The 25,801-nt window shown below is 36.7% G+C and overlaps 2 protein-coding genes across 5 annotated transcripts; one reads left to right on the top strand and one right to left on the bottom strand.

Annotated features, from left to right (window-relative positions):
- On the top strand, positions 1 to 20,105 carry LOC132286864 (putative GATA transcription factor 22). 4 transcript variants are annotated; one of them, XM_059789273.1, is made up of 10 exons: positions 5 to 315; positions 407 to 509; positions 2,857 to 3,172; positions 3,761 to 3,943; positions 10,269 to 10,397; positions 10,483 to 10,596; positions 10,948 to 11,037; positions 14,011 to 14,069; positions 19,048 to 19,198; positions 19,293 to 20,105. In XM_059789273.1, exons 3-10 carry the CDS (start codon positions 2,870 to 2,872, stop codon positions 19,368 to 19,370), a joined length of 1,107 nt encoding a protein of 368 aa, XP_059645256.1. In that variant the 5' UTR covers positions 5 to 315; positions 407 to 509; positions 2,857 to 2,869; the 3' UTR covers positions 19,371 to 20,105. The 4 variants fall into 4 exon arrangements, with proteins under 4 accessions (XP_059645258.1, XP_059645257.1, XP_059645256.1 ...); XM_059789272.1 differs by lacking the exon at positions 407 to 509 and having other exon boundaries at positions 6 to 315; XM_059789275.1 differs by lacking the exons at positions 407 to 509; positions 19,048 to 19,198; positions 19,293 to 20,105 and adding an exon at positions 14,652 to 19,041 and having other exon boundaries at positions 1 to 315.
- A 1,926-nt stretch (positions 20,106 to 22,031) lies between these two features.
- LOC132283023 (28 kDa ribonucleoprotein, chloroplastic-like) lies at positions 22,032 to 25,580 on the bottom strand. Its single transcript, XM_059784891.1, has 4 exons — positions 25,018 to 25,580; positions 24,605 to 24,706; positions 23,260 to 23,541; positions 22,032 to 22,406 (listed from the first exon to the last, which is right to left on the bottom strand). Exons 1-4 carry the CDS (start codon positions 25,483 to 25,485, stop codon positions 22,341 to 22,343), a joined length of 918 nt encoding a protein of 305 aa, XP_059640874.1. The 5' UTR covers positions 25,486 to 25,580; the 3' UTR covers positions 22,032 to 22,340.
- Between the last annotated feature and the right edge of the window lie 221 nt (positions 25,581 to 25,801).

Here is a 25,801-nt window from a genome sequence, read left to right as displayed (position 1 = left end):
GTACTGCTCAATTGGTACTCTCGTGTGTACCGTACCCTTTCTACGTACTCTCTTACCCCCAATCCCAAAAGGTCGGAAATAGGTCGACTTGACAGTCAAAGTTCTCTTGCTTGCTACTCTGGCCGGAGGCAGTTCGTTCTAAATCATTCCATCGATAGAAATTTATACGACAGATCAGAGACATATTCCGACTCGGCGAGGCGAGAGTTCGTCGTCATTGAATCACCGGTGTAAAAGCAGAGCCACGGAGACGGAGGCGCATGGAGAATGAATGAGCGAATCGAAACCCTAAACAACTTAATTTCATTTAAATAGGTTTGTATATATTATCGGTGCCTTTTCTTCTTGCACAATTTATTGGATTCCTGAGTTGTTTGTGATCGATTTTGTGTTTGATTAATTATAGGATCTTGGTTTAAGTTCGTTTGCGTCTGGCTTTCAATTTTTGGCACAAGGGTTTGAAATCTTGAAAGTTTGGGAGTTTGGTATTACTGGTAGTTTTCACGTAGGTGAGATATCAATCAACTTATTTTAAGCATATTCAAATGAATTTTCGAATCAATTAAAAATTTGGACGGAGTTTAAGCTCATATTTTTGTTTTCTTTTTCATTAATTTTTCTAAAATTCAAGAAATTAAACTGCAATATTAGGTTTGGAGATTTGGAGCTTACAGAGGCTGTATATGATTGATGTACTAACATATACTAGAGTTGTTGGCAAGCTTCGCTCTGGCCTCTCTTTATTGATAAAATGAGTGGGATAATGTGGTGATGGAAGAAGTCAGTGTGAAGAAGGGCTTAACTTGTGAAATTCCTGTAGCCACATTAAAATTACCTTCTGTGGAGGTACGCATGATATCCAAAAACTGCTCAGCAACAGCCCCACAAGTGGGGCATTTTGCTAGCAGTCAAAAATTTGTATCCATTTTTCATGATATTCTGCATGGATTAGATATATCATGGCGAATTCTTCAGAAAAAATTGTGTCAGTTCAAGACTATTGTCAATTCAAGACCATCCGGCCAACCATGGCCGAGGCTAATGCAAATTTGGCTTCAGCTTAGCTGAGATGTCTTGTCTGATTTATATTCTCTATTGTCACTGTCTTAGTCCACACTACCTTTATATTATCCGCATAATACTGCTTCCTTGAGCAATTCAATTTTCCAAACGAGTGCTTCTATCTATACCCATTGCATGAGTAAACCATTCAGTAGTCCTTAAATGAATAATACAAGTATTAATAAGATTAGCTTAAAAAGCAAGTACAATGTATCTTTTCTGAAATATAAGAGAGCCCCGATGGTCATGAGCAATATTAAGACCCAAAAATAACAAAGGAAACCTTAAGTAGATAATTCAAGTTTGAACGACACTTTCTACTCATTTATTAAACAAGCTCTGGCTTGTCATGGGCTCAAGGTATATGACATGCTTTATAATTTTTTCTTTCCATTTTTGCTCGTTGGTAAAACAACAATTGGTTTCATTGTGATTTGGAATGGCAAAGCCAGACTCAAGCTGGCTACCCTGAATTATTGGGAAGAAACTTTTGTTGAATTGAACAATTAATTATCATGAGATATGATCTTTTATTGGGAAATAAATGCATTTAATATTTATGATTTATAGTTGTGCTAATTAGATAAGACCGATCCAACTAAAATGGTATATTTGGTTGATTCTAGGTAATTGGGCCAGACCATTATTAGCCTTCACATGATGAAAATACGGTATTACGACTTATATTATTTTCTGATAATACATCTAGAAAGTTTTTGAGTGATCAAATTCAAATATGTACTTGGAATGGCCTTCCTGAAATGGAATAAGAAACTTGTACAGTTCACTCCAATTAAGTGGGCAGCATGATGGAGAGATCACAATTATTATTCTTGTTCTTCTGCTGATATGTTCATAAAGTTTTGTGTGTGAAAATCATTATTTTTAAAGAAGAATTTTTGTTTTTTTGTTTGTTTTTTTTTGTTCTAAACTGTCAATGTGAATGAACTTTGCAGTCTGGCCAGTGATTCTGCTGATGTTAGCTTGCTCCATCAGCTTGCTAACATTCCTCTGAAAATCTGTTCAAAAGTTATTATTTATCGTTTCCTCACGTTCAGGCACGGACCCAGTTCACTGGCAGTGGGGGCTATTGCCCCCTCTCTCTCTTTTTTTTTTTTTTTTTTTCCAAAAGTTATTATCTATCTTTTCCTCACGTTCAGGCACGGACACAGTTCACTGGTAGTGGTTTTTTTTTTTTAATAGTATTGTAGTAGCACTTTTCCCTTTTTCCGAATTATATACCTATGAAATTCCCCCCCCCCCCCCCCCCCCCCCCCCCAACACACACACACACAATTTCTTGGGTCTGTTCCTGCTCATGTTTTAGATCGCAGAAACTGAAACTGAGGTTGTCAGCTATGTGTGCAGTGGTTTACTGAAGCATTGCTGCATCATAGATTTCATTTTATATATTTATTTGTTTTCTTCTTCCTATTATGATTTTTGTTTGCTGTCCGTTCTTTGTTCATAATTTGTGAAATTTTTAGAGAGATATGAGAAGGATATAAAATCATTGTGTAGAGGGCACAAGGACTTTGAGACTGAAGATGTTTTTTGACATGTGTAAATTTTGGTATTCTCAGCATGACAATTGGAGTGCCTTGGCGCGCAACTTGTAAAATAATTTATATTTTATTCTGTGATTTGTTTTGTTTCGGCATGCATTGACCTTTTTGATTTGGAGGGAAATAGTGGAGATTGCACTTAACCCTTTCGCTGTCTTCCTAGTTTCTCCATCTGGACTCGGTTTTGTTTTACAAATCTTTGCTGATTAAATGTCGTCATGATGTGCAGATCTTTCTGCATTATGTCGGATGCTTCAAGGGGTTTGGGTGCTTCGCCTGAACACAATAGAGTAGAACCGGATTATTTTGGTTACTATAAGAGCGAAGTGGCAGATTTATTGTCTCAAGATGAGGATTTTCTTCCTTTCTCTTCCCAAAATTCTGACTTGGCTGGAAGAAGAGCATGTGACTCTCTCACAGACAAGGATCAGAGCAATAAACAATTTTGTAACAGTGTAGGAGCTGGGCTTTCTGATTTCAAAAAGGAAAGATTGAAGGCATTGCTTCAGCAGAGTGTGTTTGTTCTTACACAGGAGGTTGATGAGGTATACTTTCTAGGAATTTGAGTTTACTGAAATGGCATTTGGATTTTGTGTGTGTTGTATGTGGCATTCTCAATCCCCCCCCCCCCCCCCCCCCCCCCCCCCCCGGCGGGGCGCACATGAATGCACAGAGGAATAGACTTAAACTTATATCTGGAATTTTGGAAATTTATTGAAACTGCGATGGATTTCCACACTTGTGATTTTTATTTCAATTCACCTATTGAATCCTTAATAGTGGAGTATGTTGATTTTTTTTTTTCCTGTCCTTTTTCTTATCCTTTCATTGTTTTGGTTTATGGCTATTTTAAAGAAAAATAAGTTAATACAGACAAATGTGCCCTGTAGTGTAGGGCTATATATTTGCAATTCAAAATCAGACAAATGTTTATTTTTTTCCCTATCTAGTTGTGCAATTTTATAGTTCACGATGTAGTTGTTTGAATTATACGGTAGCAGTCTTGATCTTTCTGAATATTTCACCTTAGTTGCATATGGTGCTACCAAAGGTAACACTAAGTCTGCCCACTAATTGTGGGTTCCCAAGAACCTAAACATTGCAATGATCATTTTTAACACTTTAAAATGCAGATTCAAGATCCTGTTGCTTCTATTTGTCGGATACAATCAAATCTGAGATGCAAAAAAGGTTCAGGTGCAGCATGTGATGGAGATGCCGGGCAACATCCTCACAAGAAGCTCAAGCTGTCGTCATCCTCCTCTTTGATCAGTGCTCCTCACTCTAATCCTGTTAATTGCAGTCTCAATGAAGAGGTTTGTTTGTATTTTTTTTCCTTGGCAAGAAACTCACTCTTATTTGTCCCTAAGGTGACTTGAACACTTACATGGGGTGGCTGCTCCCAAGCTCCGCGCATGATTGGCAAGTTGGGAGCGGATTCACCCCAAATTTGTGGATTCAAATCTGAGAGTTCGTGAATTCGATTTCCAATTCGCGTATTGTGTGCGGATTACGCGTACACGCAACCTAAATGCGGCGAATTACATAGTTTACACTTACCGTGTCCACACATGGGGTCATTTAATGGGGAAAAAAGCATGCAGACAGTGAGGGCGGGAGGAATTGAATGCATGACCTATTGATTGGAACCAATTTTACTTGCCTATTAGGTTGTCTTATATTATTGATCTATTAACACACTTAAATAATATAACACTTCATACTATTAATTAATAAAGGCAATCATAACTTTTAAATAATCTTGTATTAGAAGCATTAAATACCACTGGCTACAACCCTTCTATTTTTTCATGCCATTGCTTTCCACTATTAACGAGGTCTTATTCTGTAAAAGTAAAATTTACCTTTGGTTTTCTACGTAGTTCTAAAATACATATATTTTCTAACAATCTCAATAGCTCAGATTCATTTTGAACATCCACATTCATCTGGCTCTTAAAACATGGTTTGTTTTTTATGCTTCTTGGTTTTGAATCTATGTTTACTACATGTTCAATTCATATTGAGTTCACAAGAATGATAGTGTTACGGATTTCTATGTACTAATTTGATTTTGTTACAATAAAAACTAATATTTATTACATAAAAATAACAGAGTATGACCAAATTTAAGCTGAATATTGTGTTGGCTTAAATGTGTGGATAAGTAATTTTTCTATTGATATGTGAAGACTGAAACCGTTAAACGGGATCATGCGTATTATTTTACATGAAACTAATGCTTGATTTCATCCTCACATGAACCTGAGTGTTTTTATGTTACAATTATATGAGGAACTAATTTTGAATTTTGTATAGAGTTCTAAAATAAAAATCTTTGAAGTTAAGTGTCATAAATCTTCTATTGAGTTTCCAATATTCCACATATATATATATATATATATATATTTGGGGGGTGGGGTTGTATCAAAGAAGGGTTTTCCATGTAAGTGATATATATGCTACAGGAGCCATGCTTTATGGTGCAAGATATGCAGAAACTTGTTTATTTAAGGAGTGACAAGAAATAACTTCTAAGGTGGAGGATGTTGAGATGAGATGAATGAGTGACAAGAAATAACATTAGGAAACTATTGCATTGTTTAGATGATATGACCATTAGAATTAGTGATATGATTGGGTTGAAAGGATAGATTTTAAACTCCTGATCTGGATCTTAATATCTTATGGTCCTATGATTTTACGATCCAAAAGTATTGAAGTGATCCCGATCCCAAACAAACTCCCTGAAGGGCAGAATCCTTATGGAATCCCTGTCTTCTATATATTCATGGAATGTTACTCTATTTCTTTTTGATAATTTGGGATTCAAAATCTAAATGGTAGTGCTAAATGAAGTGAAGATCAACTTAGATGTCCTAAACATGATGATTATGCCAAGATTTTCTTCTTATTTTAATTCTAGGATGCTTCTTTGAGTTTACTTTAAATTAGTCAGCTATTTAATAAACTGTTGTAGGCAATTTTATTCCTCATTTCTGTAACTAGTATGAGTTTGATATTGTTCCATTTTTTTTTCCTTCTTTTGTTTGGTTCTAACTTATAAAAAATACATCAAGCCATTGAGTTCAATCTCCATCTCTCTCTCTAAGATAAATAATTTGCTCCAAACAAATCAATCTTTTATCCACAATTTTTTTGTACGAGTAGCACGAGTATTATTAGGGAGAGCTTTTGAAGGTTCATGTCTTCTAAATACTTGTATAGATGTATTACTCCTTCTATATTTCTTTCAAATAAGTTCTAGTTTTTTTATTGTGTATTTTGTAAGAATTATTTAATTCACAAATATTATTAGGCATTCTCTTTCTCTTTCTATAGAATCGTCCCCTGATTTTAACAACCTTGTTGAAAGTCAGTCCAGGGGAAAGTGTAAATCTAAAATGAACATGGGTTTTGATGATGACAGGTGTAAATCTGAATTGGAAGGAAAACATTGTGATATGTGTGTGTGATAAAGAACAATGTTAAGAAACAATTGAATTGTTTAGATGATATGGCCATTATGATGAGTGATATGATTGGACTGAAAGTCAGTGTAATCTACAATGAACATGAGTTAGGATGGCGAAAAGTGACACGTTTTATTTAGCTAGAAACTAGAACGCTAATGCTATGTTTAGTTGGAGGGAAGGATTGAGAGGGGATGGATGAGAGGAGGGATGGATAAATATTTTCGTGTTTGGTTGGAGGGAAAGGAAAAGAGGGAGGAAACAAGGAGGGATGCTTCATCCCTCCTTCCTTTATGTTTTTCTATCTGCCCGCTTTTGGGGGAAAGAGAGGAGAGAAAGAAGGCATAACTACCTATAGATTTATAATTTACAATTTTAACCTTTTCAAAAATTTTGAAATAAATATCTACCTTTTATAATTTTATATAAAAGGGTGCATTGGTAAAAATAATATAAGAACTCTCCTTCTCTTCCTTCCAACCAAACAAGAAAAAAGTATCACTCCATTCATCCTTTCTACTATCCATTCCATTCAACCAAACATAAAATGGGAAAGACACCCTCCCTTCCCTAGGGATATCTCATCCATCCCTCCCCCTATCTCTTCTATCTATTTTTCCATCCCTCCAAACAAACGAAGCATAAGTAGAGCGGAATGGGATGAGTAGCCAACTCTTAAGTAGTTGGTTTTATCTATTAGTTTTCTTATCATCTTCATTTTAACAATTATATGTGTGCACCTAATGCCACTGTAATTGTCGTTTTTCTTTTGTGCTGAATTAACTTATCACATCTATGGATTTTAATTAAGTGTTGTCTTTGACTTTTTGTTAAGTCTGTTGACTATATTGTTTACAATGTCTGTCTCAAAATGACAAAATTTCCTAGAAGGATGGGATTCAATGCATAACAAAGATGAGATCTAACAAATTCAAGTAGCAAAAGAAGTTGGTAAACTAATTTACTATATATTTTCTTTCTCGAAGTTATTAATAACTTAAAATGTGTAGAACCAAGTTTGTTTGACTTGGAGGAAGTTACAAATTTATGTTAAGACCATTTTTTAAGGTAATTTCTTAATATTTCTTCTGGTGAGCACGGAACCTGTGATTCATTTATAGTCGCTGTTATTTTCAGAGAACTGATTTACATTTCAAGCAGTCCTATTAAAGGCTAAAGGCGCTGGAGGTCCTTTGGAGCCTAGGCGCGCGGCGAGGCGCACAATTCAATATTTAAATTACCATAAAAACATTCATATCTCATAAATCATATTAATATTCTAAAAATTAATGTCAAATATAAAAAAGTTAATCCATCAACTATACAAGCATCCAACAACCATAAAACAACACAAATTTGTTTTCTTGAAAGGCAAAACAAATTTTGTTTTTTTTGAAAGGCAAAATAGAGCACAAAAAGAAATAAATCTGTTAACAAAAAAAAAATTGTTAACAAGAAAAGAAAAGAAAAGAAAAGAATAGAGCCAAAAAGAAAAAGAAAAAGACAGAGACAGAAAGAACTAGATGAAGAGAGAGAAGTAGACGAAGAGAGAAGTAGACGAGAAGAGAGAGAAAGTGTTAAAGAAGAAAAGGAGAAAAAACAGAGCCAAAAAAAGAAGAAGAAAGAGACGGAATAGAATTAGACGAAGAGAGAGATGTAAACAAAGATGAGAAGAGAGGAAAGAGAAGTAGAGCACTTTGACTCTTGGGCTTCCTCGTTCGTCTCTGCAACAGGCGCTAGACCTGCACCTCACGCCTAGGCACGCCTTTTTTTTTTTTTTTTGATAAGTAAATTGAATTAAAAGCGTTCAAAAAGGGGAATGCGACCCAAACTATACAAAGACAAAACGGAGCCTATGAATTCAAAGAACTCATAAAGTCAACAATCTCCTCAAGAGAGGAGTAGTCTCTCCCATGACCCCAACAAAACAAATTACAAATGATAGAAAATTTTAACACCCCAATGGAGGATTCCTTTCCTTCAAAAGATCTTCCATTACGCTCTCTCCAAAGGCTCCACCAAATACAAAAAGGGATCACCCTCCAAAAAACTCTGACCTGAGCCCCCACCCATTGGCCCCTCCACATATCTAACAACTCCCAAGATGTCCGAGGCATGACCCAATGAATACCAAACAGGCCAAACATCAAACTCCAACAATCATGAGCCACAGGACAGTGCAACAAAAGATGATTCACCGACTCCCCATTAATCTTGCAAAGACAACACCTATTAACAATGATATGTCTTCTCTTCCTAAGTTGTCCAACGTTAAAATCTTACTCCAAGCTGCAGTCCACACAAAAAAGGCCACCCTAAGAGGTGCCTTAGACCTCCACACCGTCTTCCATGGGAATGAGGTACCATGAAAACCAGAAAGGCACACAAAAAAGGACCGGACCTGGAACATCCCCTGAGAAGAAGGCACCTAAATCAAAGAATCTGCCCCAGACCCCTCCACCTCCTGTCTGTAAAGAAGAGCCAAAAACCCAGTGACATCATCCAGCTCCCAATCCTGAAAAGCTCGCCGGAAACGCACATCCCAAGACAACCTTCCACTATCAAGGCGATAATAGTTAGCAACCATTGCATGTTTGTCAACAGCAATCCTAAAAAGCCTGGGAAACAAAAGGGCCAAAGGCCTATCATCACACCATGGATCCTCCCAAAACCGGATAGTTCTTCCATCCCGAACTCTGAATCTAATATGTTTGGAAAAGGCCATCCCACCCCTTACCAATGGCCCTCCACACCCCCACTCCGCCAACAGACCTGACTGATCCAGCTGACCACCCTCCTCTCTCCTCCCCAAAGCGACATGAGATAACCTTTCTCCATAATCTATGTCTTTCCTTACCAAATCTCCAAAGCCACTTACCAAGAAGAGCACAATTGAAAGTGGCCAATCTCCTAATTCCAAGCCCTCCCAACCGAATAGGCCTGCAAACCTGTTCCCATTTGACAAGATGATACTTGAACTCTTCTCCGCGACCCCCCCAAAGGAAATTACGTTGGAGCATTTCTATTCTTCCAACAATAGAGGCTGGAATACGAAAAAGCGAGAGAAAGTACGTTGGAAGGCTTGACAAAGTGCTCTTCACTAACGTAACTTTACCGCCCTTTGACAGATATTGTTTTTTCCAACCCGCTAATCTTCTCTCGACCCGCTCAATCACCGGGTTCCAACTTCCCACCCTCCTAGCCGAGTCCCCTAGCGGCAAACCCAAGTACGAGATGGGAAAGCGTTGCGTCCCACATCCTAGAACAGCAGCCAGAGTGTCCACCTCCTGAACTTCCCCCACAGGAACAATCACACTCTTTCCCACGTTAACTTTCAAACCAGAAACAGCCTGGAAGCAAACCAAGACACATCGCAGATACCTCAACTGGGAAATATCAGCCTCATAAAAAACAATAGTGTCATCCGCAAAAAGTAAATGAGAGATCTCCAACTGCTGAACTGATTCAGGGCCAATCTTGAAACCCCTAAGAAAACCCAAATCCACCGCCCTTCTCATCAGCCTGCTAAGGGCCTCCATAACAATAATAAAAAGAAAAGGGGAGAGAGGGTCTCCCTGTCTCAACCCACGAGAACTGCCAAAGAATCCCGATAGGGCGCTTTGACTTTTGTGGACTTATATGTGATAATGGGGCAGTCTCACATATGTTTTTGTTTTTACTTTTACCTTTTTCGCTTTTCCTGTCTCTTTTCCACCTTGTTTGGTAGGAATATCTGCTTGGCCCTTCTCTAAAATATTTTGTTGCTCTTATTTCTCATTAAAACTTTAGATTTGTTAATATTGATTATTCTTATTATTATCTAAACTCTGTGGTGCAAGTAACACAACAAGCTTGAGATTGTCATTTACGTGTCTAGAATCCATAAACCTATTATATCATTTCCCTCTTAGCACCAAGCATTAGCTTAAGAGTTATCTGCTCCACATCCCATTGAGAGGGTTGAGGGTCCAAATTCGAATTGGTACGAAGTGGGTGTATCTTACCTATTGACGAAAAAGAAATCAATGCTATCTCAGTGTCTCCAGGCACAACAGAGACTTCTATCTTTTTATTGTGCTTTTTGAGTAGTTCATTATATATAGACATGTTCTTGATTAGAAGAATTTGTTTTGAGCTATTTTTTCTTTTCTTCTTCTTCCTCAAATAGGATTCAGGATATGAAGACATGGATGTTGTTTTGCCAAAAAATGAAACATCCAATGGTGTCGAGAAGAAATGCGCTCAGTGCCATACGACGGAAACATCCAAGTGGAGAACTGGTCCAGGGGGGCCTAAGGTGGTTGGCAATTCTTATTTTTTTTGCATCTCTTCCACAAATTCATGTTATATTCTTTTTACATGATTGATGATCCTTTTTTCAGTCTCTATGCAATGCTTGTGGCGTGAAACTAAAACAAGGAGATGATTTTCCCGTAATGAAGGACCAAAAAACAAAACCAGGATCAAATATAGGGGCTGAAGAAGAAAATAATGAAGTGAGAGCTATTGATTCTGATTTTTAGTTCAAGATTAAATTGATTTTTTGGAAATTTAGTTATTGTTAATATAAAATGGGGCAAAGGGGAGTTGGAGGGAATTGTTATTCCCCTACCATCTCTTTATCATTTGTCGAAGTTGTGCTTGGTAAGTTTAGTTCAACTCAACATGCTTAACCATTTAGAATATTCCTCTTTGCCTCGTTGTTGCAAGTATGAAAATATTATGTTAAGATAATTATTTTTGTTTATTTGCTTGGATTTTTGTGCTTTATTGAATGGCATTCATGACCACGAAGAACTGGTGATGAAGGTGATGCATTTTTTTTTTTTTTTTTTTTCCTGTTTTAGGTCGATGATGATTTGCAGTTCCTTTTGGAGAATGATGTCTTTAAGGTCGAGGAAACAATGAAGAAATATTCTGATGAACTATTTACAACAGTAACTCTCCGAAAACCTTTCTTTTTTGAACTGCAACATGTAACTGTACCATAGTTGTTGAAAGCGCGCTTAGTTGCCAAAAGGGCACTAGGTGCATCAAGGCGCAAGCGCTACGTCCTGATGTACATGTGAGGCGATTGAAAAGAGGCGCGCGCTTTTTGCCAGGCACAAGGTGTCACAAAGGCGCACCTAGATGAAATCAAGATAATTTTATTGTTTTTGTTAATTGTTACTATATTTGATCGGCATTCGACCTCACCTATAATGGTGTTGACTACTGACCCAAAGAAAAAAAAAGTTAAAAACCAGATCAATCATCTCAACAAAGGACTTGTTTTTCTCTTCTTCTCTCGTCTTCGATGATGATAACTGCGAGCTTGTGACCACTGGACTTTGACGTCGGACAACCAATTGAACCACATGCGAACTCTTTTTGTACTCTCTCCCCTTGAAAACTCTTTTTGTACTTTTCCCCCCCCGGGCATCTTCCTATTCTTCTCCACCATAAACCGTAGCTTCTCTCTTTCTTATTTATTTATTTATTTTCTCTCAATCTCCTATAGTTTCTCCTTTTCTCATCTTCTTCCTTCTCACACAAAATTTTCTCTCACATTATTATTTTCTCGTTTTTCTTTTCTGTTATTTTTTTTCTCACAAATCTAAAGCTTTATTTCCCTTTATATAAGGTTGTATTTTCTCTAGTTTTTTTCTTCTGTTGTTGGATTGTAACTCTGTTTTTTTTTTTTTTTTTTTTTTGTTTGCTCTTCAACTCTCTTGTGCTGTGAATGCTCTGTTTTTCCCCCCTGTTGTTCATTGATGACACAAAGCTGCATGCTCTGTTTATATTGCTGTTATATATTATGCATGCATCTTAATATAAACTGCGATTTTTTTTTTTTTTTTTTTTGTCTGGCCTGTGTGGTGATATGGGGAGTTTTTTTTTTATTGTTGATGGTTTATTTTTTTACACTTGATATTAGGGATATAGTTTTTTCTCTACACTGCCATGTCATCTTTTTTTTTTTTTTTGGTCTTTCTACACTTAATAATTCTTGCACTTAATAATTTTTGCATGAACTTGTCATTCTCATGATTTATAATAGCCATGGTTTGTGATATTACATTATTTGCAATGTCATATGATATTTTTACGTGTTCTATGCACTTGCTTCACTCAAGCCCACACCTTGCCTTGCCCCTACGCTCTAGAAGACCTTTAGTACCTTAATGCGTATTGATCCTTCAACAGCTATGGATCATACTATGATGCCAAAATAGTTGTTGAAGGCTCATTAAGACACTTTTCTATTGGAGCCTGAGGAAGTGAAGTGAGACGCAAGTTGCATAAAACATGTAAAAATATAATATGACGTTGCAAAAAATGCAATATCACAAACCAAAGCTATTATAATGCTTGGTTTGGCTGGAAGGAAGGGTGATAGAGAGGAAGGATGGAAGAAGCTTCCATCGTTTGGTTGTAAGGAAGGGAAGAGATGGAGGAGGAATGAAGCACCCCACTGGCCCACATTTTCTCATCCCTCCAAAATTGGATGGAATAGAGGATGGAAAGAAATAAAAACTGCTTCATAAATATAGAATATCCTTTTTACCCTACAATTATTTACCAAATTACTGTGTTAAACCGTACTTTATATTTGTTTAAATAATGGTAGTAGGTAAAAAATAAAAATAAAAACTCTCACATCCTTACTTTCAAGTTTCAACTAAACAAATAAATGCTTTACGTCATCAATCCTTTCCATTTCTCTTCCATTCAACCAAATAAAAAGTGAGGTAGACACCATCCCATCCTTAGGGATGCCTTATCAATTTCTCCCCTCTCTTCCTATCACTTTTCCATTCCTTCTTCCAAATGGAGCCTAAATCATGAACATGACCCGTTACAACAAGAATTATTGAGTGCAAGCATTATTAAGTGCAGGAAAAAAAAAAAGCACCTTAGAAAAATATTATATCCCTAATATCAAGTGTTAAAAAATAAACTATCATAGTATGAAAATTCTCACCAAAACAATAATAAACAATGCAGTCCACATAGCCAAAGTGCAGCAACTATAAAACTATAGTTTATATTAAGTGGCATACAGTGTTTTTAAATAGCAAATATGAACAGAGCATGCTGCTTTGCATCATCATTGAACAAGAGTGAGCATTCACAACCAAAATAAAAAAAAAGTTAACTAGCACGAGGAAAAAAAAGAAGAAAACAAACAGTTGCAATTCAACAATAGAGGGAAAAAAAGAGAGGAGTAAGATACAACTTTTTATAAAGGGCTTTTAAAAAAAAAAACCCCTTAGATAAAGGGAAATGTAGCCTTAGATTTGTGAATTAATAAAATAACAAGAGAAAAGAATAATGAGAAGACAAAATTTTAGGTGGGGAGGAAGAAGATGAGAAAAAGAGAGAACCGAGGATATCAAAATAAATAAATAAAGTGAGAGTATCAGGTGGAGAAGAGGGGAGAGAGAGTGCTTACTTGGTTTAGTTGGTTGTCTGACGTCGAAGTCCGGTGGTCGCAAGCTCGCAGCGATCGTTGTCAAAGGCAAGGGAAATGAGATTCTCTTCATGCATTTAGTTAACACCATTATAAGTGATGTGGAACACCAACAAAATATGGCAACAAGTAATAAGAACAGTAAAAATTCTCTCGACTTCAACTAGGCGTGCTTTTGTGACGGCCCGCGCCTGTTGCTCCTGGCTGAAAAGCGTGAGCCTATTTCCAATCACCTTGCTTGTGCATCATTCAAGTGTAATCTGTGCGCCTTGATGCGCCTTGTGCCTCAGGCGCACCTTTAACAACTATGGATGTCAGGCTTTTGGTGGTCTCTTATCTTATTTTCTTTCCTAGTTGATGGCCTCTATCTTGGAAATATGTATTTAATTTTGAAGGTTGTTTTGATCATTTATTGCTAATTCTAAGTTAAATGTTCTTCCCCTACTTCCCTTTTCAGCTTGGGCATATGGACCAAAAACTTGAAGAAATTCTTAATATGGTAACATCAAGTTGCAGGTGTGTTTTATTTCACTGCATGAGCCATATGCAATGCAAGTTGATATATCTCTTAATGTTATACACCTCCACTACAAATTCTTATGATTTAAGCATGTCATCATCTGATTGTGGTCGGACACATGAATTTTCTTTTTCCATTATTTTCTATTACAAGTCATCTCTCCTCTAATATTTAACTATTTATAGTCATTTCTAATGACTTCATCCTATGTTTGTTTTGGGCACCCTCTCTCCCTTCTACACTATATGCAAGTTAACCTTCCTCTTCTCACTAGCGCATACCACCCTACTCTACTCTCTCTAATCTTATTGCTAATGGGTGCCACACCTAATTTCTACATCACATTTTGGTTTGTAACCTTGATCTCTTTTAGTCACTCCTATCATCCATCTTATCATCCTCATTTCCACTGCATGAATTTGTTGTTCTTTCTTCTTTTTTAATGCATAACACTTTGTGCCATATAAAATAGTTGATGTAATAAATATTCTATAAAATTTTCCTTTTAGTTTATATGGCATTTGTTTATCGCACAAAATGCCACCTCCATTTTGTCTAACCTGCACCATTTCTACTAGCTTGTCTCCCATTGCTGGTACCCAAGGCCAGGTGTGAGTAGCGCGGTGCGGAAGCTGTTGGTTGATCAAGTTGTGAATTACTACTCTAAATGACCTAGAGGGGGGGTGAGTAGGTCAACTTGCCCAATTTTGTGATTGATTAAATTACCTATAATTATGATCAATCAATCATCCACAACCACAAAAATAAATACTGTAAAGTAAAGGAAGTAAAATAAAGTTTGAGGCATGACACCGGGATTTTTAGCGAGGAAAACCAAACGGAAAAACCTTGAGGACATTCACGCTATCCAAGGCGAAATGATCCACTATGTATGAAGCAAAGTACAATGGACTTCGACTCAGGCTCACACCCCTAACTCTACCAAGAACCAATTTACTGAACGCCTTTGGCTTTGCGACTCTCCCGTCCGATAGCTCTTGACTTCAGGCATACTCCCTTGATTCCTGTAGAAAGTTTGCTGGTTAATTAACAACGCTCTATGAATGCTTTGACCCCTTCAAAGTGTAATTGAAATACCCCTCTTCTTCAAATTCTGAATTATGTGAAGGCAAATAAATCCTGCTTCTCGGAATCTCTGAATCTTTAATTATCCTCCAATTCCGATCGGATATAGAACATCACCTTAAATCACTCGTGTTTGTGTTTGCTCTCAAAAATAAAATCAGAAAAATTGGATTTGATTTTCTGAATAAAAAATCTCTCAAAAGGCTCTCTCAAAATATCAGTAAATTAAGTTCCAAAAAGCCATCCAAAACCTAGAGAGAAAAAGTTTTTATATAGATTTTAGAGAGACCAAAAATACTTGGAAACCAAGACAAATTCGTGCAAAAACATCTCCCTAAAAACTGATAAAAAAGGAAACCAAGTTGGACTCAAATTAACATATTGGTTCTAGGAGAACGCAATCGGATCCGTTTAGGCGCAACCAGTTCCCCGAGACCAGTGTGAAATTCAGCAATGTGAATTTGAAAAACCACCAGTGTGAAATTCAGCAACGTGAATTTGAAAAACCACCAGTGTGACTCATCCCGCTACGCTAGTGAGATTTTATTCAGAAACACAATTTGGGAAACAGAAAACCGCAAAGAGCAACCGGTTCCGATGTGGCAGTGCACTTTGTAAAATAAAACGTGGAAAATTTCCTAAGTGCCTAACACCAAAACATAAAGTGTCCTCATCAACATACCTTCTCTAAAATGATGTTATTTTACAAATCAAAGTTGAACGCATATTGGTGGCACTTGTTGTTCCGCTTCCGACATCGAGGCTCAAAGATAAAACAAAAATGACAACTCGATTGGACATGTTTTGACACCGAAATTCGCCAACTACAAAATTAATATCTCACACTTTTCAATTAGATGTTTGTTTAGTTATTTCATTTTAATAGCATTAAGTCTTATTAATGTTTCCCTTGAATTTCAATACATATTTCAAGGTAGAAGGGTTTTAGTGAACGTATGTTATTATTGATGGTTGACAAACTGTACAACAAAAACAACCACAAAGCCTTTTTCCAATTATTTAGAGTTGGCTACATGAATCCCATGTTTGGCCTCAGTCAATCTACATGATATTATATCTTTCTTTACTAACTCAAGGTTGACAAGCTGTAATGGTATTAGATTAATAAGTCATCGGAAGTTTGGAATATAGTAATAGATTTACAACTAAGACTTGAAATATCAGTGTTAGAAAGTAAACTTTGATTTATGCGAAGGAATTCAATAAGAAACTATATATTTAATAAGGAGGCTAATGAAAAACTGTAGAGAGAATATCATCTTCAAATGATAAATTTGGAGAAACCTTATTATTAGGTCTGTAGAGATATAAAATGGTGGATTTGAAGGAGGGGGAGGTGGGGGACCAGTAATTTATGTTTCAGCTGAGAAAATATATTCAAGACGAGGTTTCACATTGTACTCTTATTTGCTGATCATGTGGGGCATACAACACTCTTATTTGCTGATCGTGTGGGGCATACACGGGGTACTCATTTTTTTTTTTTTTTATTGATGAAATTGAGGCATGGATTTTTACTAAATTAGAGGTTAAAACGATTTTTTAATTAAGAAGAGCAATGATAATTAAGACAAAGAACAGAATATATATATATGCAATTGAAGTCTAACTTTGCAAAACTAGAAATACAAGTGGGAAGGTAGTAAATATCAAGGATCATGAGAACTTTTATCAGGGGTCTAGAGATATAGAAAAGTGATCTAGTTTGATTATTTACAGTCTCATAGAGGTAGGTTGGGTTAAATAAACGGAGGAGTGCTTCTTGCATATATAGTTTGGACCTCTAAAATTAAAACAATTGTTAGACCAACCATATTTAGTGAGAGAGTGCCAAGTAGCTAAGAATAACGTGCTCTTAAAATGAGCATTGTTATGCCTGGTAAGACAAGAAATGATAAAATTCTGACTAATTATATTTCTGAAACAGTTGAAGTGTAATAGGAGAATATGGTTTGTCCATGTGCAATGAAGGTTTAATGATTGGACCAATAACAGAGTAACATAGTCTATATTGAGGCTTTCATTGGCTAGCATATTCTTTGGACAAAGTCATCTTGTAGTGATTACCTAAGCTGTTTTCTTTTGATTTGGGAAGCCTGATGCTTTCTTCTGATTGCACTGAGAAGCTAAGTGGATCTGGCTGTATTTGTTGATGGGTATTGAAACTGCCTATGTTGGGTGGCAATTCATGTTTTCGTGTCGTATTCGTGTCATGTCATGACATGGATTTCCTGCTATATGGGTAGACATGAAGACCTGCTCAACCTGTTTCATGATGGGTGAAGACCAGACATGACACAACACGGCATGACAAGACACATTTAATTAAAATTTCATTCTATTAGGATAATTTCAAACATGAATATGACATGTTTAGTTAAATGTATCTAATCGGGTTATAAACGGGTTGGTGGGTCAAACACGATCTCGACACATTTAATTAGCATATCAATGTTGGTTGACACACAATCATGATTAAGTCAAACCCAAATCTACTTATCTCGTGTTGTGTTTGAGTCGTGCTAGTGTGCCGTGTCCAGTAATGTCTCCCCGAGTCTAATCTTATTCCAAAACATTGCTCCCTGGGTTGCTGAGTGCTCATCGCCTGTACTAATTTGTTTCCTTGGTGGGTTTGTTGTTAATTATGCATTTTTGAGCCACTTCCACTTAGTGATGACATGTCAGCATTGGAGGCAATTTTTTTTTATAGAATTATGTCTCTTTGATATGTGAGTGGAAGACCATATTTTGACTTATTAATATTTTAATATATGTATCACCATATTACTTGCGGAAAACCTCACATGATTTGATTCCTGTTACGACAAACGCAGCAAACCCAAGATAAAAGCAAGAATCACGATAGAAAATAAACAAGCCATACAAAAAGAACACAACAGAATTATACGTGGTTCGGCGGGCAAAAGTTTTCACTATGGGAGAAATAGGAGATTACAAGTTTCAGCCCCACTCTCTTTCTCTGCGATTTTCAGTGTCTCAAAAATCTCTCCCCACTTCAAACCCTAAACGCCCTTATATATTGGGCTACAAGAGAGTACTAGTTAGGTTCCACGACCCGGCACCAAATTTAGGCCACACATCACAATTCCAATAGAAAACCTGGAAAGTGTGCAATTTATTTCTAACCAACCAACACGCTCCTACCCAAATACACTCAAAACTGGAAGACGGGATGAGCTAACACGTACAAAACCAATTTCTCTTGAACCTCGAGGTGGAACAATAAAGTGACTGGCTCATGTGTATGGATAGATAATGTCTACCCCCACCCACTCATCCCCTGCTCTCCTAGCATGACTCTGTAGGTATCTTCTTTATTGTCCGACACATATTTAACTTTTTGATGTATGTGTCTTGAGATAGTCATTTTTTTTTTTTGAGAGGTCGTACCAGGCGCGATGATCAGGTGCTTATCCGCCCTCCGTAGTGGTGTGGGTTCAAGTCCAAGAATCAGCTTCTAGAAATAGGGGTAAGGCTGCCTACCAAGTACCAACTACGTTTCCCATCCCTGCTAAATGCAAGAGCCTTGTGCACTGTGTACACCTTTTGATAGATAGCAACACCAGTGCACAGCCGCGCACACACACCACACTGCTCCATGTAGTGTTCAAACTGCTCACCTCTCCTTTGGGGAGGAGAGATCATACCACCTGCGTTGGTGGTGGTCTTATGATAGTTATGTAACCATAACAACTACTGTTCTGCTTGACACTCACAAATGATATTTTCGAGTTCTAGTGGCTTCACTGATTGTGCTCCTATGTGTTATGTGGCATGTTCCGATGCTTTTCGTACAATATTTGCCTTAAAATCTGCGACGCTGAGGATTTTAATTCTACTATTCAGGCTGATGACCCTTGCTGAGAAGCAGCAGCTTCAAAAACTGATTCAGAAGCTACCGCCAAGAAATCTTGACCGTGTCGCGGAAATCATCCAGAGTAGTAAACCTCCAGGAAAAAATTCCTGTGATGAGATCCATGTCGATCTGGAAAATGAGGCAAAGAAAAAGAACATATTTTGAGTTATGAACAATTTAAATGTTCGGCCATCTGCTAAACTAATTTTGTTTATTTCTAATGGTTATTTTGCAGGATAATGTTACACTTTGGAGGTTATATTACTATGTTGAAGCAGTTGAAAAGGCTAGAAAACTCCCCCGTGTAGCTTAATAAAAAATCCTTATGATGATCATTTGAGGTGCACAATTTTATCCTGCATGCCAGTTTGGTCTATCATGGCGTTATCTCTTGTCAGTTCATGAATCATGGTCTCTCAATACCTCAAAGCAGCTGAAAAGGCTTGAACAACATTGTGGCTCACTGGGAATTTCAGAGTCTACTAAACAGTGGTAATGCATATGCATTGTGACTCCAAAATTTTATTAAGTAAACAAATTTGCTCAAGGATAGAAATTTTGTGAAGTGGTTTTGGAGTTTAGTTGGCTCTATTGGGTTCTCAGGTAGGTATTAGGTTTTAAAATTTGAGGATGTAAATGTTTGCCTACATGGTTCGTAAAGTTCTGGGCATCAAATGGAAAGGAATATTTTGTTGGCGCAGATAGGCCCATGGACGAGGTCTCTTTTATCTATTGCCAGAACACATGAACTAGATTTGACCAACCCTGAAGAAAGGATGCTTCTCTCTTGAAGTGTTCGGTTTGGATAGAGAACAAAGCAGCAGCAGCTTGCGCTTGTCTAAATTCTGGTTTTTTTGGTTACTGAATGACCTTGTTTCCCCTTGTTTATGGGCAAATATTCATTTGAATCGCTTATGTTGGCGGCGGTGGTACAGGTGTTAAAATTTTTTACATGTAATTTGATATTGCTGCCTGCCTTGTAAATGATTATGCATTCTAGGAAAGGTTAAATTGAAAATTCTAGGCAAAAATGTTTGCTCTTTTTTCATATTTGGTTGGGTGGAGATCTCATTTATAGCATCCATCATATTCTACCATTACCGTTCTTTTCTGATTCCATGTCAGTCATCTATTATGGATGATGAATGGAAAACTTTTAACTTTCCGTATTATTTAAACTTCGGGTCTTATTTTATTTTTCACAAAATGGTAAAACGCAATAACATTTTCGAAATTCACCATGAAACTTCTAGAAATTCGTCAATTATTTTATTTATAATATTTAGCCAATCCTCAAAAAACATGAGAACATGACTTCCTCTTATCAAAAATTACATGAAAGAAAAACAAAAGGTCTGATGTAAAGTATTTTATGTTGAATGTAAGCTGTTTTATACCTTCTCTGATGTAAAAATTCAGCGGAGTGAAAGAAAGTTCATGATTAATGGAGATTATACTGGTTGATAAGTAAACTTGATTAATTCTAGGGTGGCAAACGATGGTTGGGTCGGGGCAAATATGGACGGGTTGGATTTGAGTAGGGTCAAATATGGATTGTGATCCATATTCAACCCGTAGGGCAAATATGGACGGGGCAAATATGGACGGGTTGGTTTTCAGTAGGGTCAAATATGGATTGTGATCCATATTCAACCCGTAGGGCAAATATGGACGGGTCAAATTTGAGTTGTGATCTATTCTCAACCTTCAGGGCAAGGAGTGTTGGATAGGCTTTCGGTATGAATGCCTTCAGCTTTTGTTCCTCTTGTGGTCATTTGGGACATATATTAAAAGACTGCAAAGTTAAATGAAAGGCCATCCGTATATGGTGTCAATGAGAAAAGGAGCTAAGAGTATCTCCAATATAAAATGTTATTTTGACATGTCAAATCTATGTTTTGAGAGAGTTATAGTGTCAAAATGTTATATTTTAGCAATTATGTTCCAATTATGCATTTCATTCAAAATGCTATTTAGAGTGTATTATTTTCATCCACCTGCTATATTTTGAGAAACGGCACCGTATGAGAAAAAAAGACTTCTCAAATCTTTTTTAGAGCTGCTATATAGGCAATATTTTTGACATATCTCAAAATATAAGAAGTCATTTGAGAGCTCATTAAAGTATATTATTTTCATCCATCTATTATATTTTATCAGAGCCTAACCCAGTTAGAAGTGTGCCGCCGGGAATGTCGGGCCTCCAAAGGGGGTGGATTGTGATGACCTTGTGGGCGGGTGTGCCTTGGGCTGGTGCGAGACACTGACAGACTACCACGCTGGCTAGCTAAGGGTGCATAATCCTATATCGCCTGAGTAAGAAAAAAATGAAGTGTTTATATGTAAGTGTGTCATTCCAATTGGTACGAGACCTTTCGGGGGTGAAATTCAAGAGCAAAACCGTGCAGGTTCTAACCCAAAACGGACAATATCATATAATGTGATGGAGTGAGTACTTAGAAAGTAAAAGATAAATTTGAACCAAATAAAGGTTGTGAAACTGAATCTCTTATATAATAGGTGAAATATAGATCAAAATGAGTGACCTATATTCAACCCATGTAACCCTTTATAAAAATAAGTTGAACATGAATCATCCATTTTGACCCATATTTTTAAATAGTTCACCCATATCTATTTTAAATTAGGCAAACATACCTATTTTAAATTAGGTAAATATGGGCAAATTGGTGGGTCATGAACCATTTTGCCACCCCTTACAATCTCAAACCACAAAAACTTTAAAATCAAGATCATCATTGGTAATAAAAGCTATAATATCATCGTCTGGTTCAAGTCACAAACGCAATCTTTCTAAATATCCATTAACGGCTATGGGAAACATGTATAGAAATTCAACAATAGCCATGAAGAGTACAAACTTCTTAAAAATTAAAGGAAAAAAAGAAAAGGAAAAAAGAAGAACACAGCAAGTGCAGAGGGTGAGAAAAGAGACTAATAAGTCAGTTTCAAGTTTTAATAAATGCACCTTTTAAATAAATAAATTATAGTCACCCAGTGTGGTATCAAATACACAGAAACTAACAAACGGAATTGAACAATAATAGTATTACCTCATTGACAAGTTAAGAAGGAAAAAAAAACACAATGAGGAAAAAAATTTGTAGAAAAAAAAACACATTTTGAGAAACTCCCACCCTCGTAAAATAAACGTACTAGCATGAAGATATAAGAAAGAAAGAAACTGCAATTTCTACTCCCTGAAAGAATCTGCGGGACATTAAGAGTACACGTAAGCCACCAAAAAATAATCATCTTCAATTCAAAAGGAGCTACGCCTTGGTCGTTCCTCAGCTAGATTTACCCTGATCGCCCTGCCATCCAAATTCTGCAACACCAATTATACCTTAAATTAGGTGTTCGTTAAAGAGATGCTCGCATAAGTTAAATAATACACAAATGAGAAGGTAGAATGGCAAGTCTGGTGGTTTTATTAATTTATAATTATTTAGTAAAAGTAGGCCTTTACAACTACTACCTATATCGACCAAAGCAATGGTTTCCAAAATGTCAAAATTATGACTAATTGGATGACAGGTAATACACTAGGTTTGGTGTATGCCCAATACAGAATCAGTGACTAATAATAACAAGGGCGCTTCATGTAATTTTTTATTTTTTGGATACAGTAAATTAGTTTCCGAATGTGCATGCTTATGAAGGGGCTTTTATCCAGGGAAATAAAAATAAAGAAAGTACTCAAGAATGTCGAACTACATAGTTTGAGGAACTATATATGCATTACAAAACCAGAATTTGATTAAATGGTCAGTTAAATACGAAGTTACATTTTCTTTCCTGTTTGCTGATAATTTAAGGGTGTTTGGATCACACAAAAACCTCTTAAACATACTGAACTATCAAGAGTTCAGAGTTGCAATTACCCGAGTTTAGGAGGAAAACCGTAACTCCCTTGACCTCAAAAAAAATAAGGTGAAAAGAGAGATCAAATGACAACCAAAACAAAGGGCGATAGGCTTAGGAGTGACCACAAGTGTCATTTTCTAAAGGCTGCCTACCACTCCTAGCATCAGAGTAGGGATATAGTAGAGTGTTAATCATTTTAGAAGGCTAATCTATTGAGCTCAACCCAAAGACGTTTTCAGTTCTCTCAGCATGAACTTCATTTGTAAGAAACAACAGAAATTTCAGGAACAATAAACAGGTAATAAGTATATAACCTGTCCATCAAGAGCAGCAATTGCATCATTCAGTTCTGTTTCACTAGACATTGTTACAAAGCCAAATCCACGTGAACGCCCACTGTCTCGATCATACACAACCCTAGCATCCACCACCTTGCCATGTTCGCTGAAGACCTGCTCCAGCCGAGCATTATCCACTTGCCATGGCAGGTTACCGACATAAATTCTGAAAGAGGGTTCAAATGCTCTAGGAACTCTTTCTGGACGTGACCCTCTTGGAGCAGCTTTATTTACCGTTAAAAACCTTCCATTTACTTCCTGTTAAGGACATATGCAACTCTCGATCACTTGGGAAGTATTGAAGTCAACAACCATGCACATGATTCAAAAGAAGAAGTAACAAAATTTTAAGATAATAAAAATAAACTACAACAAGCATGTCCTCAAAGAGGGAGAGAGAGATGATCTGTCCTGGTTAACATTAAATAACCTTCTGTTTTTAAGTAAACATTAAGAAACCATTTTATCACATTTTCATTCATCAATGTAATGGGCTCACCCAGAAGGATGTGCAAATGCATAAGGAACTTTCAATCACTTGGGCATGCACATGGTTTATAGGAAGAAATAACAACATTTGAAGATATAAGAATTGATGATGCAACCAGAGCATCCAATTTAGTTCACCAAAGTTCAATATATGGAGTCGGCACCCTCTCTTTATCGCTGTACAATTCTGGGGATAAGAGAAATAGGGAGGGCATGAAGAGAAGCATATATCATTATTGTTGCATATAAGTTAAAAGAAAGGTCAAATATGCCACCATTACAACATATGTTATGTCGTCTGCCTTGCTTTTTCACATAATGTGCTTCAACACACTGAACAGGAGAACATGTGGGTAAAAGTCTTATTTTTACAAGGAATAAATTAGTGTAGATTAGAGTCATTGCTCAATTCTTCAATCCTTAAATGACCTGAAATTATAGAAGCATTAAAGGAAATCCTTCTCCCAATTATAGAAGTTACTAAAATCATAATATTAATATCAATTTAAGAAGAAACAAGATATAATGATTTCAGTACAGGCAAAGCAACCGAGTGTTCCTTTAAAATGAGAGGACTATGTGATTCACAAATTGCAACTATCTACTAAAATTAAGCATTCGACAAAGAAATCAAGTTTGAAATAACATTTACAAAAATAATATGTGAATTGCAAAATAACAAATGATGAGGAGTAAATTTTAATGAAACCTGAAATATAAGTTAAATTTGGGACAAGATTCCACCAAATAAACAACTTTCAACAAGAATAAGTGACCAAAATCCAAACAGAGAGAACTCAAAAGGTGGATTGAAAATAGTGGAGTAACTTACAAAACGGTGGAACATTTCCACGGCCTTCTCAGCTTGTTCTACAGTACTCATTGTTACGAATCCGAACCCTCGACTCTGTTCTGTATCCCTATTGTAAATCACCTTCAATAAAACCATGACCAAGACTTTTTAAAATTCCTTCTTTCTGAAAACCCCAAGAAGCGGGAGAGAGACATATATATATATATATATATATATATATATAGAGAGAGAGAGAGAGAGAGAGAGAGAGAGAGAGTCTAAGCATTTAACACACAGAATCAGCAAGGAGAAAATGACCTACATTTGTTAAATTCCCTATCTTCCACTCCAGAAGGAAAAATAAAAAATAAAAAATTCAAATCCAGATGTACAAACATAGAAATATATGTAGAGGGATGGGGCTCTAATAATCAAAATAAAAAAATTCATACCTCAGCAATCTCAACAACCCCGGCCTGATCGAATAATTGAGCCAATTTCTCACTATCAATATCGAAAGGCAAGTTCCCAACAAAAAGCTTAGCCTCCTCTGGTGGCTCTGTAAAAGACCCATCTTCATTCTCCCCCAAAACCCCAATCTCTTCTTCACCCTCTCCTCCCCAAGAAGTAGCACTACCCTCTGTGTCCTCTACAGTCTGCTCTCCCCACTTAAACCCTTCAACTGACTTTTCTTCCTCTTGGGCCCAATCTGACGTCTGTGCAACGAATGGGACAATACTTGATGGTGAGATCTTGTGTCTCAGAGAGACCCATGAAGGCGATGATGAAGATAAGCGAATGAGTTTGATGGGTTTTGAGGGTGGTATGAGAAATGGATATGTGGTTTTGGTTGGCACAAAGGATATACAGCATTCGGTCATTGATAGGGGTTTCATGAAAGCTGTATTTGCAGCAGACATGATGAGAGAGTGAGTGAGAGAGAGAAGAGATAGAGGATAAGGAGGGTTTAGGGCTCAACGTTCTGGGTTGGTCGTCCAACAAATGCCAAAGAATTGCAGGTCTTGATTTTTTAGTTTCAAGGAGGGAGAATCCAGTATTGAATATATATGGAGAAGTCATGGTCTGTTTATCATCTACTTAATACACGTGGCAAGAATAAGGGTAAAAAGGTACTTCGACTCTGTTTATTGACCAATTAGATCTCTGTTCTATCATTATTGGTTTAGAACATTTTAAACGGTGCCGTTTCGTTTTCTAAACGATGCCGTATCTTGT

Source organism: Cornus florida, unplaced genomic scaffold (assembly GCF_030987335.1).
Source record: "Cornus florida cultivar Cherokee Brave unplaced genomic scaffold, ASM3098733v1 CherokeeBrave_3.0.0_Hap2_Chr11, whole genome shotgun sequence".
Classification (NCBI taxonomy): domain Eukaryota; kingdom Viridiplantae; phylum Streptophyta; class Magnoliopsida; order Cornales; family Cornaceae; genus Cornus; species Cornus florida.
This window is presented reverse-complemented; position numbering and strand designations above follow the sequence as displayed.